Source organism: Oncorhynchus mykiss, chromosome 12, assembly GCF_057628025.1.
Source record: "Oncorhynchus mykiss isolate SJ-2025 chromosome 12, ASM5762802v1, whole genome shotgun sequence".
In the NCBI taxonomy this organism is placed as follows: Eukaryota; Metazoa; Chordata; class Actinopteri; order Salmoniformes; family Salmonidae; genus Oncorhynchus; species Oncorhynchus mykiss.
In genome coordinates, this window is record NC_143033.1 from 26,024,741 (window position 1) to 26,043,127 (window position 18,387).

An 18,387-nucleotide genomic window follows, 5' to 3' on the forward strand; every position below is an offset into this window, starting at 1 on the left:
AAAAAATGTAAAACGGTAAATCCGTAAAGTTGGGAGTCCACAAGATTAAAGAGCCAAGTCTGTTAATTGGCCAATAGCATATTTAAAAGGATCCACCTTCCTTGCTGATCTGTTTGAACAGTTTGCAAAATTGTTAATTAGTATCATCACTCCTTTTGAGTTTCTTTGGCCATGGGAGAAATATGTTTCGCCCCCAGTCCTTGTTCCGTACAACTTCGTCTGATGGTGTAGAATTGGAGTGTATCTATGGTCAGGGAGGGCTTTCATGAAGGAATCAATGGGATGCGCGTTGTAGATGCAGGAATGCCCACATGCAGGAACTCCTCAACTTGCGGCCGCAATCACACACTATCTGCCTGCTGTCTCCCTGGGGAATAATATCGCGAGGTTTGATTGGTTGCTGGATTTGGAACAAAGCTGCCGAACTTCAGAGTGATTTAGGCTGCTTGCTGAAAGAATAATGTGGAGACCAGACATCTAAGAGGTAGAGCAACTTGCAGGTGTGCGGTTATATGCGGGATATTGAGAACGTGGTGAGTACATAGCATCTACCTTACATTTTTGTTGGCCTACTATCTTGCACCAGTACCAAATGCATTGCAAGTCAATGGAGAGGAACCAGAGCAAACGTTTGACGAAAGCATATTTGATCAGCGGTAACGTAACTATTTCAATTAGCTAGCTTAGTTTTAGCGAAAGAGCTGACTAGGCCTATCTGTATGTTTGTCAAACGTGGCGATGCCTTCAATTGTGCAGGTACCACTCACATCTACGTCCCTTGTCTGTCACGAATTTTTTATACAATTATATTAGAAACGACTTCGGAACGCGGGTGTATGTGTGGCAATAGATGTTTACTCATGACCTAAGGCATATGCACCAGATATAAGTTGATACATTTAAACTCCATTACCAGTGTTCCAAAAAGTCGAGTAAACAACACTTTACTGTGGCCTAGAAAATGTTGAATACATTGGCCATGCTGTCAATCCAACATGACTTCTGCCGCGTTCAAAACAACTGGAAACTCGGAAATGGGAAATCTTATACTTCCGTGAGTTCAAGGCAACTGGGAACTCAAAACGAGCTCCGACTGGGAAAATACGTTTTGAACGGTCATCCTACTCGGAATTCCGAGCTAAAGTCTCTGCACTGAATTTGGAACAGAAGGATCGTAATAGCCCATCACAACACCGAATTTGTGTCCATCACAAGTGAAAGTGACCAATCTAAGGTTTCTAGAGATGCACCCACCTGTTAAGCCACCCAAGTTTGGACACTCATTCCAGGATTTTTATTTGTACTATTTTCTACAAACTTGCAAGCTCAAGTTCTTAATTTTCTGACCTTTTGTTTTAAAGTAATGATGGGCTGTTTCTCTTTGCTTATTTGAGCTGTTGCCATAACATGGACTTGGTATTTTACCACCAAATAGGGCCATCTTCTGTATACCATGCCTAACTTGTCACAACACAACTGATGGGTTCAAACGCATTAAGAAGGAAAGAACTTCCACAAATTAACTTAATTTTACCCCTTTTTCTCCCCAATTTCATGGTATCCAATTGTTGAGTTGCTACTATCTTGTCTCATCGGTACAACTCCTGTACGGGCTCGGGAGAGACGAAGGTTGAAAGTCACGCGTCCTCCGATACACAACCCAACCAAGCCGCACTGCTTCTTAACACAGCGTGCATCCAACCCGGAAGCCAGCCGCACCATTGTGTCGGAGGAAACGCCGTACACCTGGCAACCTTGGTTAGCGCGCACTGCACCCGGCCCGCCACAGGAGTCGCTGGTGCACGATGAGACAAGGATATCACTACCGGCCAAGCCCTCCCTAACCCGGACAACGCTGGGCCACTTGTGCGTCGCCCCATGGACCTCCTGATTGCGACAGAGCCTGGGCGCGAACCCAGAGTCTCTGGTGGCACAGCCCTTAACCACTGCGCCACCCGGGAGGCCCCACAAATTAACTTTTAACAAGGCAAACCTGTTTAATTGAAATGCATTCCAAGGGACTACCTCATCACGCTGGTTGAGAGAATGCAAAGCTGTCAAGGCTAAGGGTTCCTACTTTGAAGAATCTAAAATATATATATTTTTAAATTTAACAATTTGTTGGCTACTACATGATTCCATATGTCATTTCATAGTTTCGTCTTCTATGACATGCTGACCAAACCACTCGCGCTCCATCGCGCGCATTTTGATTTTGTACCCCCACACCAGACACGATCAGGACACGCAGGTTGAAATATCAAAACAAACTGAACCAATTTATATTTAATTTGGGGACAGGTCAAAAAGCAAACATTTATGGCAATTTAGCTTGCTGTTGCTAATTCATTTGTCCTGGGATATAAACATTGGGTTATTTTACTTGAAATGCACAAGGTCCTCAACTCCGACAATTTAATCCACAGATAAAATGATTAAGTTTTTCGTCAGCTCTCCTCCTTCCGGCTTCTTATTTTGGAGTCAATATGGCGGTTAGCAATTAACTTTACACTATTACGACAATCTGCCGGAGTGCAGACCTTCATCTTTCCATCACCCACATTGGTATATGCTTCTAAGAACCAATGAGACGGGAGAGGCCGGTTGAGCGGCAGAAATGGAACCTATTTTTCTATTTTGGCGCCTGGCCACAGACGCTCGCGAGCATTGTGGGTGCAATGATTTGAATAACATGTATATGTACATTTATTTCTCAGCGCACACGACGTGTACGGTCAGCATGTTATTCTACAATGTAGTAAAAGTAAAGAAACCTTGAATAAGTAGGCATGGCAACTTTTGACTGGTACTGTATGCGAAAGCATATTTTTATATGCTGAACAAATATAAATGCAACAATTTCAGAGTTTATGGTCTTGCAGTTCATATAAGAAAATCAGTCAATTGAAGTTCATTAGTCCCTAAGCTATGGATTTCACATGACTGAGAATACAGATATGCATCTGTTGGTCACAGTTAAAAAATGTATACAAGTTGACCTTACTGTGACGAGCTCCTGAGGCCCATTGTATCTCTGTGCATTAAAATTGTCATCGATTTAAAAATGCAATTGTGTTGCCTGCCCATACCATAACCCACTACCTCCATGGGGCACTCGGTTCACAACGTTGACATCGGCAAACCACTCCCCCACATGACTCCATACACCTGGTCTGCGGTTGTAAGGCCTGTTGGACACACTGAAAAATTCTCTGAAATGACAGATGCGGCTTATGGTAGAGAAATGAACATTCAATTCTCTGGCAACAGTTCTGGTGGACATTCCTGTAGTCAGCATGCAAATTGCACGCTCGCTCAACTTGCGACATGTGGCATTGTGTTGTGACAACTGCGCATTTTAGTGGTCTCTTATTTTCCCTTGCACATGGTGCACCTGTGTAATGATATGCCACACCTGGTCAGGTAGCTGGATTATCTTGGCGAAAGAGACATTTGAGAGAAACCTTTTTGTTTGTATGGAAAGTTTTATGACTTTTTTTTTCAGTTCATGAACATATTTACGATTCTTTAAAGTAACTATTTACGTGTGTGTGTACAAACACCTGGGCGGCATCCGCCTCAGGCAAACAGGCATTAGGTGTAACAACGTTTCCCCTTAGTGTCATTCGAACTTGTTTTCTTTTGACTTGTTTTTTTTTTAAAACTGATCTTTGACCGTCATTCTATCCCCTGCCCAGCAACTCCACTCCTACTTGTCTCCAAGTCCACATCCCAACCCTCAGCTTCCCTCAGCCCATCCCTCCTATCTTTGCTGGCCACCCTCTTCGGATTTCCAGGTACCATGTATCTTTCAACTATGCTGTGATGTTTAACACAGAATTTGAATCTACAAGTTGAAGAGTAATAATACTCTATTAAAATGATTTATTAACTGACAAGCTGTCCAGATGTCCCAACAATGCTATTTCTAGGGTAGCCTTTTCTGCCATTCCTGAACCTAAGACCAGAAACATGCTACCGGGGATTTGTTAGTTATAAGGACTGCAAGCATGGACCAATCTCCCAGGGTCCATGCTTGCTCAATTTACTATTTTGACCTAAAGCAAATGCAATAGCTAGAGGTCCCTCAATCCTATAGGGATAATTAGCTAGGCATTAAATATAAAATCAGTGTGTACAGTTGGAAAAATTGAACCGCAACACAAATTCTAGGAAACATGGCTATATATATAAATATAATATATATATATATATATAATAAAACATACTCTAGTTAGACTACAGTCAGACCACAGCCATTAGTCAAATCTATGATTTGGCAAATGTCTGCAGTTAGGGGTCTGGCTTTTGTGGGAGGGGATATTGGTGAGCATGGTAGGTAGGCCTATCACTACCCTTTCCTGCTGGGAGTGGAGGCCCTGTAAACAGAGATTGATATGGAGCATAGGTTAGGAAATCCTTTGAGGAATATGAAGACTGGACCATCACGTGAACCTGCTCGTTTGTCAAACTTTTAGGCTGCTCCTCTTGTCCTGTCTCGAAGATCACCATTCATAAATTAACTGCTGTAGCCAATAGAATAAGGCAGGGTGTTGCATTTTTTTCTAAACCATACATTTTGCATGTCTATAATGCTATGAAGTTATTATTTCCTTCTGGAAACCAACTATTGTAAATATGTTAGCTTCCCTCCTTGGAGAAAGATAAGTACTACAGTATTTGTCATGTTGCGTAACTAACTTCTGTAGCCTGACTGGCATGCCTGGCGAGGGGAGTAGCCAGCTTGTCGGTATGCCAGAGCCTGAAGGTCGGAGGCTTTAGTGGAACTGCAATGTAGCCCATGACGTTGTTTCATTGCACAGACAGGATCTGTGAGGGAATGGCATGCCTTTCACTCACCACCTTTTTATAATGCTCTACAAAAAGGTTATGGGTGGACCTGCACATTGGCCAGACCCTGACCGGCTGTCCTAACTACAAACAATACTTCTACCTAGGTTGACTTATATTCTGTGGAAAGTACACACTTTGTCAACCTACACAACAAATATAAACGGAACATTTAAAGTGTTGGTCCCAGGTTTCATGAGCTGAAATAAGATAGCAGAAATGTTCCATATGCACAAAAAGCTTTTCTCAATTTTTTTTGGGCCACATTTGTTTACATCCCTGTTAGTGAGCATTTATCTTTTGCCAAGATAATCCATACACCTGACACGTGTGGCATATCAATAAGATAATTAAACAAATGTGCACCTGTGTAATGATTTAAAAATCATTGCACAGGTGCACCTTGTGCTGGGGACAAAAGGCCACTCTAAAATGTGCAGTTTTGTCACTGCCACGTGTCTCAAGTGTTAAGGGAGTGCAATTGGCATGCTGTTTGGAGGAATGTCTACCAGAGTTGTTGCTGAGAATTGAATGTTTCTTTCTCTACCATAAGCTGCCTCATGTCGTTTTACAGAATTTGGCAGTACATCCAACTGCAGACAACGTGTATGACGTGGGTGAGCGGTTTGCTGATGTCAAAGTTGTGAGCATAGTGCCCCAGATATCTGTCCAATGGATGCATATCTGTATTCCCAGTCGTGAAATCCATAGATTAGGGCCTAATTTATTTAAAATAAACAAACAAAAGTTAACTCAGTATAGTCTTGGTAATTGCATGTTGTTTTTTAATTTGTTCACTATATTACTGGTGATAATTAATAAACAAGATATGTAGCCTTTTGGTTATATGACTGATGATAAAAGGGATAGTGGTCCCCCACATACAGTAGCTAATAACTACTGTTGACGTCGTATTTTTGAAGTGGTGTGTCACCATTATCCTATCAGGGCCCTTCGCCCCAGACACTGCGTCCCTAAGTGAACTACTGCAGAGGGGACCATGTAGCACTTGACCGGAGCTCTGTTGGCTGTAATCAGATGCTGGCACCATGGCCTGGCTGTTAATGGGATTGCTGCCCAGAGGGTTGGTTTTTCTGGATATAGAAGGATGGTGTGGGTATGACCCCTTAGCCCTCCCCTTAACTGGTGCTTTACCCGTTTCTATCCCAGTTAGCAGTACAGACAGGGTGTTGATTTGTCTCTATGGTGTTAACTTGTCTCTCTCTTCTCAGGTGTTGCTGTTAGCAGTAGGAGGTTAGGTGATGGTGCAGAGGCTTCACTCCGTTCTGACCCTCTACCTGTCAGGAGTGTTGGCTTTCCTAGGCCTGTGGTGGTACACCTATCGGAAGAAAGAATACCACCTCACTGACAAGGATGACGCAAATGATGAGACGACCGCAGACCAGGAGCACCTGTCCTCCCCCAGAGACGTAGGTAACTGTGTTGTGGAGAACGGCCACTCGACTGGGATGCATCTGGACGGGCACGCAGTGAGGGAGTGGTCATTAGTGGAACAGGAGCTTGTTGATATTACAAACACCCCAGCAGCAGCAGAGCAGGGTATAGTCCCACTCTGCCAATCACAACCTGAGGTAAGGGTTGTGGCTGCAGACGGTCTCATTAGTGGCCTGGTTACTGCTGCCGTGAAGCCTGTTTACGAGAGCACTGAGTCTTCAGCTCAAGTGTTCCTAGAGACTGCAGCTGAGGGTGGACCTGAGCAGGATCTAGAATTGCATGGCTGGTGTTCCCATTGTGTGCCATCGGCTATGCGTGCCGCCAGTCATGAGTCAACTTGCTCCTTATCAATCTGTGACCTAGGCTCTGGTAAATCTAAGTCCGTCGGTGAAAGTGCAGGTTTAAATCAACCACCACAGTCTGAGACACTGGAGGACATTACAAACAGCACTTTGAACCTGGAGCCCGCAGAGGAGGTGGTTAGACTCGAGCCTGCAGAGGAGGAGGAGGAGGAGGTGGTTAGACTGGAGCCTGCAGAGGAGGAGGAGGAGGTGGTTAGACTGGAGCCTGCAGAGGAGGAGGAGGAGGTGGTTAGACTGGAGCCTGCAGAGGAGGAGGAGGAGGTGGTTAGACTGGAGCCTGCGGAGGAGGAGGTGGTTAGACTGGAGCCTGCAGAGGAGGAGGAGGAGGTGGTTAGACTGGAGCCTGCAGAGGAGGAGGAGGAGGAGGTGGTTAGACTGGAGCCTGCGGAGGAGGTGGTTAGACTGGAGCCTGCGGAGGAGGTGGTTAGACTGGAGCCTGCGGAGGAGGTGGTTAGACTGGAGCCTGCGGAGGAGGTGGTTAGACTGGAGCCTGCGGAGGAGGTGGTTAGACTGGACCCTGCGGAGGAGGTGGTTAGACTGGAGCCTGCGGAGGAGGTGGTTAGACTGGAGCCTGCGGAGGAGGTGGTTAGACTGGAGCCTGCGGAGGAGGTGGTTAGACTGGAGCCTGCGGAGGAGGTGGTTAGACTGGAGCCTGCAGAGGAGGTGGTTAGACTGGAGCCTGCAGAGGAGGTGGTTAGACTGGAGCCTGCAGAGGAGGTGGTTAGACTGGAGCCTGCAGAGGAGGTGGTTAGACTGGAGCCTGCAGAGGAGGTGGTTAGACTGGAGCCTGCAGAGGAGGTGGTTAGACTGGAGCCTGCAGAGGAGGTGGTTAGACTGGAGCCTGCAGAGGAGGTGGTTAGACTGGAGCCTACAGAGGAGGTGGTTAGACTGGAGCCTGCAGAGGAGGAGGTTAGACTGGAGCCTGCAGAGGAGGAGGAGGTGGTTAGACTGGAGCCTGCAGAGGAGGAGGAGGGGGTTAGACTGGAGCCTGCAGAGGAGGAAGAGGTTGTTAGACTGGAGCCAGAGGGAGACATCCTGTCTGCTGTGGAAGAACCAACCTGTAAGTCAAGTCTACAGGCTGACACCTGTCTGGCTTCCCCGAGCCACCTTATAACCAGTCAGGTGTCTGCCTCAAAGCAGCCATTGGGAATTTTGAGGTCACCTCAGAAGAAAGAGTCTGAGGAATGTAAACTCAGCAGGATCAACACCGCAGAAATTAACCAGCTGGTGTCAGGTCTCATCACTGATGTGGTCTCCGCAGCAGTGAGTCAATTCCTGAAGGAAAAGACCCAGCTAGGACATAGTGTTAGTCCTCTCAATAGCGGGGACCCCTGCAAAGCCCCAGACCACATCTCAATGGATAACAGTGAACCTGAGCATGAGATGCCACCTCTATTCCAAGAGGATCCGTGTTCAACAACCGGCAGAGAGAACATCAGTTCATCTCCTATAGTTCTGGAGGATGTGAAACACGACCACAGCAGTAGAGCTGAGATTGAGACGGAGAAGATCGAGCCAGCAGAAGAAGATTCTGCAGTAGGTGATTCTGGATCCAGCTCTGGTCAGACCGAAAAGGTCTCCAGTGGCAAGGAGTTGAGCACCAGTATGAGCCAGCAACCACCCAGAGGACCTGCTGAAGGACTGGGGGCCACCAGCATGTTCCTCACTAACGGTTGGTGGATGGCGAATGTTCCAGGTGAGCTGCTTGATTAGCAGACTTTCAACTTCTCACAACATATCAGCATCCTTTCTGTCCAAGCTGACCTGTCGCTTTATGCATCTGTCACACCCATGGCCTGTGTTCTGTTTACAGGTCCCATATGACTGGGGCATATTTTTCTGCACTGAAGAAATATACAGTGTCTTGCGAAAGTATTCGGCCCCCTTGAACTTTGCGACCTTTTGCCACATTTCAGGCTTCAAACATAAAGATATAAAACTGTATTTTTTTGTGAAGAATCAACAACAAGTGGGACACAATCATGAAGTGGAACGACATTTATTGGATATTTCAAACTTTAACAAATCAAAAACTGAAAAATTGGGCATGCAAAATTATTCAGCCCCTTTACTTTCAGTGCAGCAAACTCTCTCCAGAAGTTCAGTGAGGATCTCTGAATGATCCAATGTTGACCTAAATGACTAATGATGATAAATACAATCCACCTGTGTGTAATCAAGTCTCCGTATAAATGCACCTGCACTGTGATAGTCTCAGAGGTCCGTTAAAAGCGCAGAGAGCATCATGAAGAACAAGAAACACACCAGGCAGGTCCGAGATACTGGTGTGAAGAAGTTTAAAGCCGGATTTGGATACAAAAAGATTTCCCAAGCTTTAAACATCCCAAGGAGCACTGTGCAAGCAATTTAATATTGAAATGGAAAGAGTATCAGACCACTGCAAATCTACCAAGACCTGGCCGTCCCTCTAAACTTTCAGCTCATACAAGGAGAAGACTGATCAGAGATGCAGCCAAGAGGCCCATGATCACTCTGGATGAACTGCAGAGATCTACAGCTGAGGTGGGAGACTCTGTCCATAGGACAACAATCAGTCGTATATTGCACAAATCTGGCCTTTATGGAAGAGTGGCAAGAAAGCCATTTCTTAAAGATATCCATAAAAAGTGTTTAAAGTTTGCCACAAGCCACCTGGGAAACACACCAAACATGTGGAAGAAGGTGCTCTGGTCAGATGAAACCAAAATTGCACTTTTTGGCAACAATGCAAAACGTTATGTTTGGCGTAAAAGCAACACAGCTCATCACCCTGAACACACCATCCCCACTGTCAAACATGGTGGTGGCAGCATCATGGTTTGGGCCTGCTTTTCTTCAGCAGGGACAGGGAAGATGGTTAAAATTGATGGGAAGATGGATGGAGCCAAATACAGGACTATTCTGGAAGAAGTCTGCAAGTCTGCAAAAGACCTGAGACTGGGACGGAGATTTGTCTTCCAACAAGACAATGATCCAAAACATAAAGCAAAATCTACAATGGAATGGTTCAAAAATAAACATATCCAGGTGTTAGAATGGCCAAGTCAAAGTCCAGACCTGAATCCAATCGAGAATCTGTGGAAAGAACTGAAAACTGCTGTTCACAAATGCTCTCCATCCAACCTCACTGAGCTCGAGCTGTTTTGCAAGGAGGAATGGGAAAAAATTTCAGTCTCTCGATGTGCAAAACTGATAGAGACATACCCCAAGCGACTTACAGCTGTAATCGCAGCAAAAGGTGGCGCTATAAAGTATTAACTTAAGGAGGCTGAATAATTTTGCACGCCCAATTTTTCAGTTTTTGATTTGTTAAAAAAGTTTGAAATATCCAATAAATGTCGTTCCACTTCATGATTGTGTCCCACTTGTTGATTCTTCACAAAAAAAATACAGTTTTATATCTTTGTTTGAAGCCTGAAATGTGGCAAAAGGTCGCAAAGTTCAAGGGGGCCGAATACTTTCGCAAGGCACTATTTATTTTTCTTTTATGCACAGTATTCAAGTAGGAAAACTATTTCCATGACAGAATGTATTCTCTTCTCTGTTACTTATGTTGTATGTGGGTCTTTTATACGGTCTGTGTTTGCGTGGTTGTATTGTGTACACAACACAAGTGACTGTTTTTAGTGACTGATCCTTGCCCCCAGGCTCTGGTGTGAACCGCATGGACTGTGTAGACGGTTACTGTCAACATGAAGCCAGGGACAACAAGCATAGCAGTCCCAGTCTACCAAGTCAGCTACTGAACACCAATCAGGCAATTGAAAAATACAACCAAAGTCACAACAGCAGCCAGTCACCGACTGTTTGGGAGATAGAGGTGCCAAAGGTGAGTTTACCTTCCTGTCTAACTCTTCCACCTTACTCATAATGCATTTTCTCTGGCTACTGATTTCCAGTTTAGGTTCTCTAGTGCAGGTGACATGAGGGCTTGTAGATATAGCCTTGAGTTGTTACAGTAGTGTGCTGCTGTCAGTCATCTCAATTTAAGTGAGCCTGAGATCTGGTGCTCCGGTGACAGTGACCTGGGTACAGTTGTCGGATTCATAGGGCTATGGCATGGTGGGTTGGGCTGTAGTAAAGGGGCAGTGTGTGAGGGGAGTCCTGCTGCCCTGCCTGTTGTCTTAATCTCCTCAGGTTCTCAATCAAGAGGACATTCCACAGAGCTAGGCAGCATGTACGCACACAGATCTCTTTCCAATTACTCTTAGAAGTGCTTGGTGTTATCAGTGGAAGAGCGACCTGGACAGCATGTGTGCACGCTCGGAGAAAGACGCACATCTTCTAGTATAATGTAATAACTTATGCATGATACTATGTATTCTCTGGTTTCACTGTCCAACAGCATTTTGTTGGTAGATTGATTGGGAAGAAGGGGCGACATGTGAACTACCTGAAGGAGACGTCTGGAGCTAAGGTCTTCATCACCGCCCTACCTTACACCCAGGAGTTCCAGATCTGCCACATAGAGGGTGAGTGACCCAGGAGCTGCCTCTCCACAACAGGACATCACTTGTAGTTGGGATTTGGGAACCTAGGCATTGGGAGCTGTAGTGTCACTAGTGGCTCGCTCAGTTTGTCCCTCTGTTTCCTTCAGGGTCAGAGGAACAGGTGGATTGTGCTCTGGAGCTGATCAGGAAAAAGTTCAAAGATCTAGATGTGACCAACTGTTACGTCCAACCTCCAGTGGCCAGCCTTCCCTCTCTCTCCATCACATCCTGGGTAAGTTGTTTCTTCTGCTTGGCTGAAGTAGTGTGGGATTGTAAATGGTGCTTTGACTAAAATACTATTTTTTTCCCTTAGCTGCTGCTTCCCCATAGGGTTACAGTTGAGGTAATGGTGATCCAGGTAGCATCTGGGAACTGTGTGTTCCTCCAGCAGCACAAACACCCCACCTTCCATGCTCTCTGCAGTCTGGACCAAAATATGAGCCTGTGCTACTCTCACCCAGGGTGCCCTCCCCTGCCGGCCCCAGTGGAAGGTAGGCAAGCACAGCCAGGGTGCCCTCCCCTGCCGGCCCCAGTGGAAGGTAGGCAAGCACAGCCAGGGTGCCCTCCCCTGCCGGCCCCAGTGGAAGGTAGGCATGCACAGCCAGGGTGCCCTCCCCTGCCGGCCCCAGTGGAAGGTAGGCATGCACAGCCAGGGTGCCCTCCCCTGCCGGCCCCAGTGGAAGGTAGGCATGCACAGCCAGGGTGCCCTCCCCTGCCGGCCCCAGTGGAAGGTAGGCATGCACAGCCAGGGTGCCCTCCCCTGCCGGCCCCAGTGGAAGGTAGGCATGCACAGCCAGGGTGCCCTCCCCTGCCGGCCCCAGTGGAAGGTAGGCATGCACAGCCAGGGTGCCCTCCCCTGCCGGCCCCAGTGGAAGGTAGGCATGCACAGCCAGGGCCTTGGGATTCCTTAGCCTCAAGGATGTCTGATTTTAAAGTATTTTTCCATGGTGTTGAAGTTTTTTTAAATGTCCTACTTAAAAAAATATATATACAAAAATGAACAATTATCTTTGCATATCTCACACACATAGTTGGAGTGATCTGTGCTGCCCAGATGCCTGAGGGAGCCTGGTGGAGAGCGCAGGTGATGGGTCACCATGAAGAAACCATGGTGGAACTCCGCTATGTGGACTATGGAGGCTATGATATAGTGAAGATGGACACCCTCCGCCAGATCAGGTGACAAACTCCCTGTGGGGATTCAGAATATAACTGGAATGGGGTTGACATTGGAATTCACCAGCTGGTAATTACCGACGTTAAAGAAATGTAGATAAAAAATATATACAGTACCAGTCAAACGTTTGGACAGCTACTCATTCAAGGGTTCTTTATTTTGACTATTTCCTACATTGTAGAATAATAGTGAAGACATAAACTATGAAATAACACATATGGAGTCGTGTAGTAACCAAAAAAAGTGTTATACAAATCTAAATATATTTGAGATTCTTCAAAGTAGCCACCCTTTGGCCTTGACAGATTTGTACACTCTTGGCATTCTCTCAACCAGCTTAATGAGGAATGCTTTTCCAACAGTCTCGAAGGAGTTCCCACGTATGCTGAGCACTTGTTGGCTGCTTTTCCTTCACTCTGCGGTCCAACTCACCCCAAACCATCTCAATTGTGGAGGCCAGGTCATCTGATGCAGCACTCATCATTCTACTTCTTGGTCAAATAGCCCTTACACAGCCTGGAGAAGTGTTTTGGGGCATTGTTCTGTTAAAAACAAATGATAGTCCCACTAAGCGCAAACTAGATGAGATGGTGTATCGTTGCAGAACGCTGTGGTAGCCATCCTGGTTAAGTGTGCCTTGAATTCTAAATAAATCACTGACAGTGTCACCAGCAAACCATCACACCACCTCCATGCTTCACGGTTGGAACCACACATGCAGAGATCATCCGTTAACCTACTCTGCGTCTCAAAGACCTGGCGGTTGAAACCAAAAATCTTACATTTGGACTCATCATACCAAAGGACAGATTTCCACCGGTCTAATGTGCATTGCTCGTGTTTCTTGGCATGCACAGCCAAGCAAGTCTCTTCCTTTCCTGTGGCGGTCCTCATGAGAGCCAGTTTCATCATAGCGCTTGATGGTTTTTGCGACTGCACTTGGAAGATACTTTCAAAGTTCTTGAAATGTTCTGTATTGACTGACCATGTCTTAAAGTAATGATGGACTGTTTCTCTTTGCTTATTTGAGCTATTCTTTCCATGATATGGACTTGGTCTTTTACCAAATAGAGCTATCTTCTGTATACCACCCCCACCTTGTCATAAAACAACTGAGATATATATATATATATATATATACACACACACACAGTGCTCAAAAAAATAAAGGGAACACTTAAACAACACAATGTAACTCCAAGTCAATCACACTTCTGTGAAATCAAACTGTCCACTTAGGAAGCAACACTGATTGACAATACATTTCACATGCTGTTGTGCAAATGGAATAGACAACAGGTGGAAATTATAGGCAATTAGCAAGACACCCCCAATAAAGGAGTGGTTCTGCAGGTGGTGACCACAGACCACTTCTCAGTTCCTATGCTTCCTGGCTGATGTTTTGGTCACTTTTGAATGCTGGCGGTGCTTTCACTCTAGTGGTAGCATGAGACGGAGTCTACAACCCACACAAGTGGCTCAGGTAGTGCAGCTCTTCCAGGATGGCACATCAATGCGGGCTGTGGCAAGAAGGTTTGCTGTGTCTGTCAGCGTAGTGTCCAGAGCATGGAGGCGCTACCAGGAGACAGGCCAGTACATCAGGAGACGTGGAGGAGGCCGTAGGAGGGCAACAACCCAGCAGCAGGACCGCTACCTCCGCCTTTGTGCAAGGAGGAGCAGGAGGAGCACTGCCAGAGCCCTGCAAAATGACCTCCAGCAGGCCACAAATGTGCATGTGTCTGCTCAAACAGTCAGGAACAGACTCCATGAGGGTGGTATGAGGGCCCGACGTCCACAGGTGGGGGTTGTGCTTACAGCCCAACACCGTGCAGGACGTTTGGCATTTGCCAGAGAACACCAAGATTGGCAAATTCGCCACTGGCGACCTGTGCTCTTCACAGATGAAAGCAGGTTCACACTGAGCACGTGACAGACGTGACAGAGTCCGGAGACGCCGTGGAGAACGTTCGGCTGCCTGCAACATCCTCCAGCATGACCGGTTTGGCGGTGGGTCAGTCATGGTGTGGGGTGGCATTTCTTTGGGGGGCCGCACAGCCCTCCATGTGCTCGCCAGAGGTAGCCTGACTGCCATTAGGTACCGAGATGAGATCCTCAGACCCCTTGTGAGACCATATGCTGGTGCGGTTGGCCCTGGGTTCCTCCTAATGCAAGACAATGCTAGACCTCATGTGGCTGGAGTTTGTCAGCAGTTCCTGCAAGAGGAAGGCATTGATGCTATGGACTGGCCCGCCCATTCCCCAGACCTGAATCCAATTGAGCACATCTGGGACATCATGTCTCGCTCCATCCACCAACAGACTGCACCACAGACTGTCCAGGAGTTGGCGGATGCTTTAGTCCAGGTCTGGGTGGAGATCCCTCAGGAGACCATCCGCCACCTCATCAGGAGCATGCCCAGGCGTTGTAGGGAGGTCATACAGGCACGTGGAGGCCACACACTACTGAGCCTCATTTTGACTTGTTTTAAGGACATTACATCAAAGTTGGATCAGCTTGTAGTGTGGTTTTCCACTTAAATTTTGAGTGTGACTCCAAATCCAGACGTCCATGGGTTGATAAATTTGATTTCCATTGATAATTTGTGTGATTTTTGTTGTGAGCACATTCAACTATGTAAAGAAAAAACTATTTAATAAGAACATTTCATTCATTCAGATCTAGGATGTGTTATTTTAGTGTTCCCTTTATTTTTTTGAGCAGTGTGTTTTGATTGATCACTTTTTGGTTACTACATGGTTCCATGTGTTATTTCATAGTTTTGATGTCTTCACTCTTATTCTACAATGTAGAAAATAGTAAAAACAAAGAAACCCTTGAATGAGTAGGTGTGGCTTAACTTTTGGCTGGTACTGTATGCATGTACACTTGAAGTTGGAAGTTTACATACACTTAGGTTGGAGTCATTAACTTGCTTATCAACCACTCCCCAAATGTCTTGTCCTAACAGACTTGCCAAAACTATAGTTTGTTAACATCTACTTTGTGCATGACACATGTTACAACAATTGTTTAGACTATTTCACTTATAATTCACTATCACAAATCCAGTGGGTCATACGTTTACATACACTAAGTTGACTGTGCCTTTAAACAGCTTGGAAAATTCCAGAAAATTATGTCATGGCTTTAGAAGCTTCTGATAGGCTAATTTACATCATTTGAGTCAATTGGATGTGTACCTGTGGATGTATTTCAAGGCCTACCTTCAAACACAGTGCTTCTTTGCTTGACATCATGGGAAAATCAAAAGAAATCAGCCAAGACCTCAGAAAATAAATTGTAGACCTCCACAAGTCTGGTTGATCCTTGGGAGCAATTTCCAAATCCCTGAAGGTACCACGTTCATCTGTACAAACAATGGTACGCAAGTATAAACACCATGGGATCACACAGCCGTCATACCGCTCAGGAAGGAGATGCGTTCTGTCTCCTAGAGATGAACGTACTTTGATGCGAAAAGTGCAAATCAATCCCAGAACAGCAGCAAAGTACCTTGTGAAGATGCTGGAGGAAACCGGTACAAAAGTATCTACAGCCACAGTAAAAAGAGTCTTATATCGACACAACCTGAAAGGCCGCTCAGCAAGGAACAAGCCACTGCTACAAAGCCGCCATAAAAAAGCCAGACTACGGTTGGCAACTGCACATGGGGACAAAGATCGTACTTTTTGGAGAACTGTCCTCTTGTCTGATGAAACAAAAATGGAACGGTTTGACCATAATTACATTTGGAGTAAAAAGGGAGAGGCTTGCAAGCTGAAGAACACCATCCCAACCGTGAGGTACGGGGGTTGCAGCATCATGTTGTGGGGGTGCTTTGCCGCAGGAGGGACTGGTGCACTTCACAAAATAGATGATATCATGAGGGAGGAAAATTGTGGATATATTGAAGCAACATCTCGACATCAGTCAGGAAGTTAAAGCTTGTTCGCAAATGGGTCTTCCAAATGGACAATGCCATTTGCCACAACTTCCCAAGTTGTGGCAAAATTGCTTAAGAACAACCAAGTCAAGGTATTGGCCATCACAAAGCCCTGACCTGCCCACAAATTTATGGGATTGAGAACTGAAAAAAGCGTGTGTGAGCAAGGAGGCCTACAAACCTGACTCAGTTACACCAGCTCTGTCAGGAGGAATGGGCTAAAATTCACTCAACTTATTGTGGGAAGCTTGTGGAAGGCTACCTGAAACGTTTGGCCCAAGTTAACCAATTTAAAGGCCATGCTACCAAATACTAATTGAGTGTATGTAAACTTCTGACCCACTGGGAATGTGGTGAATGAAATAAAAGCTGAAATTAATAATTATCTCCTATTATTCTGACATTTCACATTCTTAAAATAGTGGTGATCCTAAGACACAGGGAATGTTTACCAGGATTAATTATCAGGAAATGTGAAACTAGGTTTAAATGTATTTGGCGAAGGTGTATGTAAACTTCCGACCTCAACTGTGTGTGCATGTTACACACAGAAATTTCCACCAAGGAGGAATTGGATGTAGTTTTGCTTCCTTTCTCATCAAATGCCTGATTGTGTAGTCGGCTTAAAAACAGTGCAAATAAATTGAGTATCAAGGACGTGGACAAATAAATTGACACCAACAGAAGATATTGTTAATCAAGATGGACAGAGAGCTGTGCAAGGAGTCACCCCACCAAGTGAACGTTATCATTCCCCCTAGCATAATTATTGCAATCGCTTCCATGTGGCGTCAATGAATCAGCAGTGGATTCTCAACAAAAAAAATATATATATATATAACTACACGTGACCAGTTAGATTGATTTCTATTTAATGTGACTGGTAAATCTCACATTTTGTCCCGCAAAATGAAAATCAGGTCAGACATTTGCCTGGCACTTTTTATTCCTAGTGGCAACAGTGGGATTGATGTTGACGATGCTCCTCCCACAGATCTGACTTTGTTGCGTTGCCGTTCCAAGGGCCTGAGGTGATCCTGGAAAATATTGCACCCATTCCAGGTATGTTTCAGCTGTATTTCTTCCTCTACTTTAGGACAACATAATATCAAAATTATACATTCTGCATTCTAAACATGAATGAAAGTTCATGCTCATATCTGTGTTATCTCTTCCTTTTCTACTTGGAGAAGATTTTTCAGCTGCAGCCAAATCTGCCCTGGAGGAGATGACACGAGGATTGGCACTACTTGCACAGGTAGAGAAAAGAGAAGTGCATGGATACGTCTCCTGCTGATGTACAGTCTGCAGAATGACATGTCCCTGTTCTTACCCTGTATATCTGCATTTTCCTCAGGTCACAAACGGTCACACCAGTGGCATTCCTTTGGTACAGATATGGAGAACAGAAGGAGAAGAGGTTGGCAATATTTTGTTTATTTTGGAACATGTTTAAAGTACTGAAGCTTTTCTCCTAATGCTTTTAAAAAAGTGTTCTAATGGGTTCATGTTGTTAATGTTTTTCTCTTGCTGTTCCAGTTGGTGTCTGTGAACCGTGCTATGGTGGATAATGGACTGTGCAGCTGGGTAGACAGCCCCTGACCGTGAAGCGCAATCCTGGCTGTTCAGATAGTTTTAATACCTCCTTCCTCCCTTGTGATGTAAGCACAGATCTATAAGTGATTGGATAGGCGTAAGTTTACCACCCTATTATTTTCACCAATCCAGATCTGTGATTACCACACAGTAGCTAGGAAGGAACAATGGATTTCTGAAGTATTCAAACAGGGCCCTTGCCTTGTCTTTCACCTTTTTACCCCCTCAGTCCCACCTCTGGACTACTGCCTTGATGGCATAACAATGTTGTCCTGCAGCACAATGTCTTCCTGCTCAACTCCACCATTATACTTGTTTCTTTACAACCATGTACACACAATCCAAGTTATTTTGTGAAGTTTTATTTACTCCCACCCGGTCCTATAAATGTTTGTATTGGACACATAATGTAATCATAATTAACAATCTCACTTAACCCCCCACACACACTGAATACTATTTTGTTTTTAATGTATACATTTCTATTAAGAAACTAAATAAAGATCAACTGTC

At 45.3% G+C, this 18,387-nt stretch overlaps 1 protein-coding gene across 4 annotated transcripts; it reads left to right on the top strand.

Annotated features, from left to right (window-relative positions):
• Positions 1-326: 326 nt before the first annotated feature.
• Positions 327-18,387, top strand: LOC110537256 (uncharacterized). Of its 4 annotated transcripts, none has more exons than XM_090192075.1 (13): positions 327-533; positions 3,699-3,797; positions 6,084-7,304; positions 7,668-8,364; positions 10,316-10,497; positions 11,014-11,140; positions 11,266-11,390; positions 11,472-11,649; positions 12,190-12,337; positions 17,273-17,340; positions 17,472-17,536; positions 17,636-17,698; positions 17,818-18,387. In XM_090192075.1, the coding sequence occupies exons 3-13, from the start codon at positions 6,114-6,116 to the stop codon at positions 17,878-17,880; spliced, it is 2,907 nt and encodes a 968-aa protein (XP_090048201.1). In that variant the 5' UTR covers positions 327-533; positions 3,699-3,797; positions 6,084-6,113; the 3' UTR covers positions 17,881-18,387. The 4 variants fall into 4 exon arrangements, with proteins under 4 accessions (XP_090048201.1, XP_090048198.1, XP_090048199.1 ...); XM_090192074.1 differs by having other exon boundaries at positions 419-533; positions 6,084-6,782; positions 6,816-8,364; XM_090192072.1 differs by having other exon boundaries at positions 6,084-8,364.

Excerpts from the sequence above, each read along its gene's own strand:
- LOC110537256 (XM_090192072.1), top strand. The coding sequence starts at position 6,114 with ATGGTGCAGAGGCTTCACTCCGTTCTGACCCTCTACCTGTCAGGAGTG. Across the intron at positions 10,498-11,013 it reads GGGAGATAGAGGTGCCAAAG|CATTTTGTTGGTAGATTGAT; the intron begins GTGAGTTTACCT and ends ACTGTCCAACAG. Across the intron at positions 11,391-11,471 it reads CTCTCTCCATCACATCCTGG|CTGCTGCTTCCCCATAGGGT; the intron begins GTAAGTTGTTTC and ends TTTTTCCCTTAG.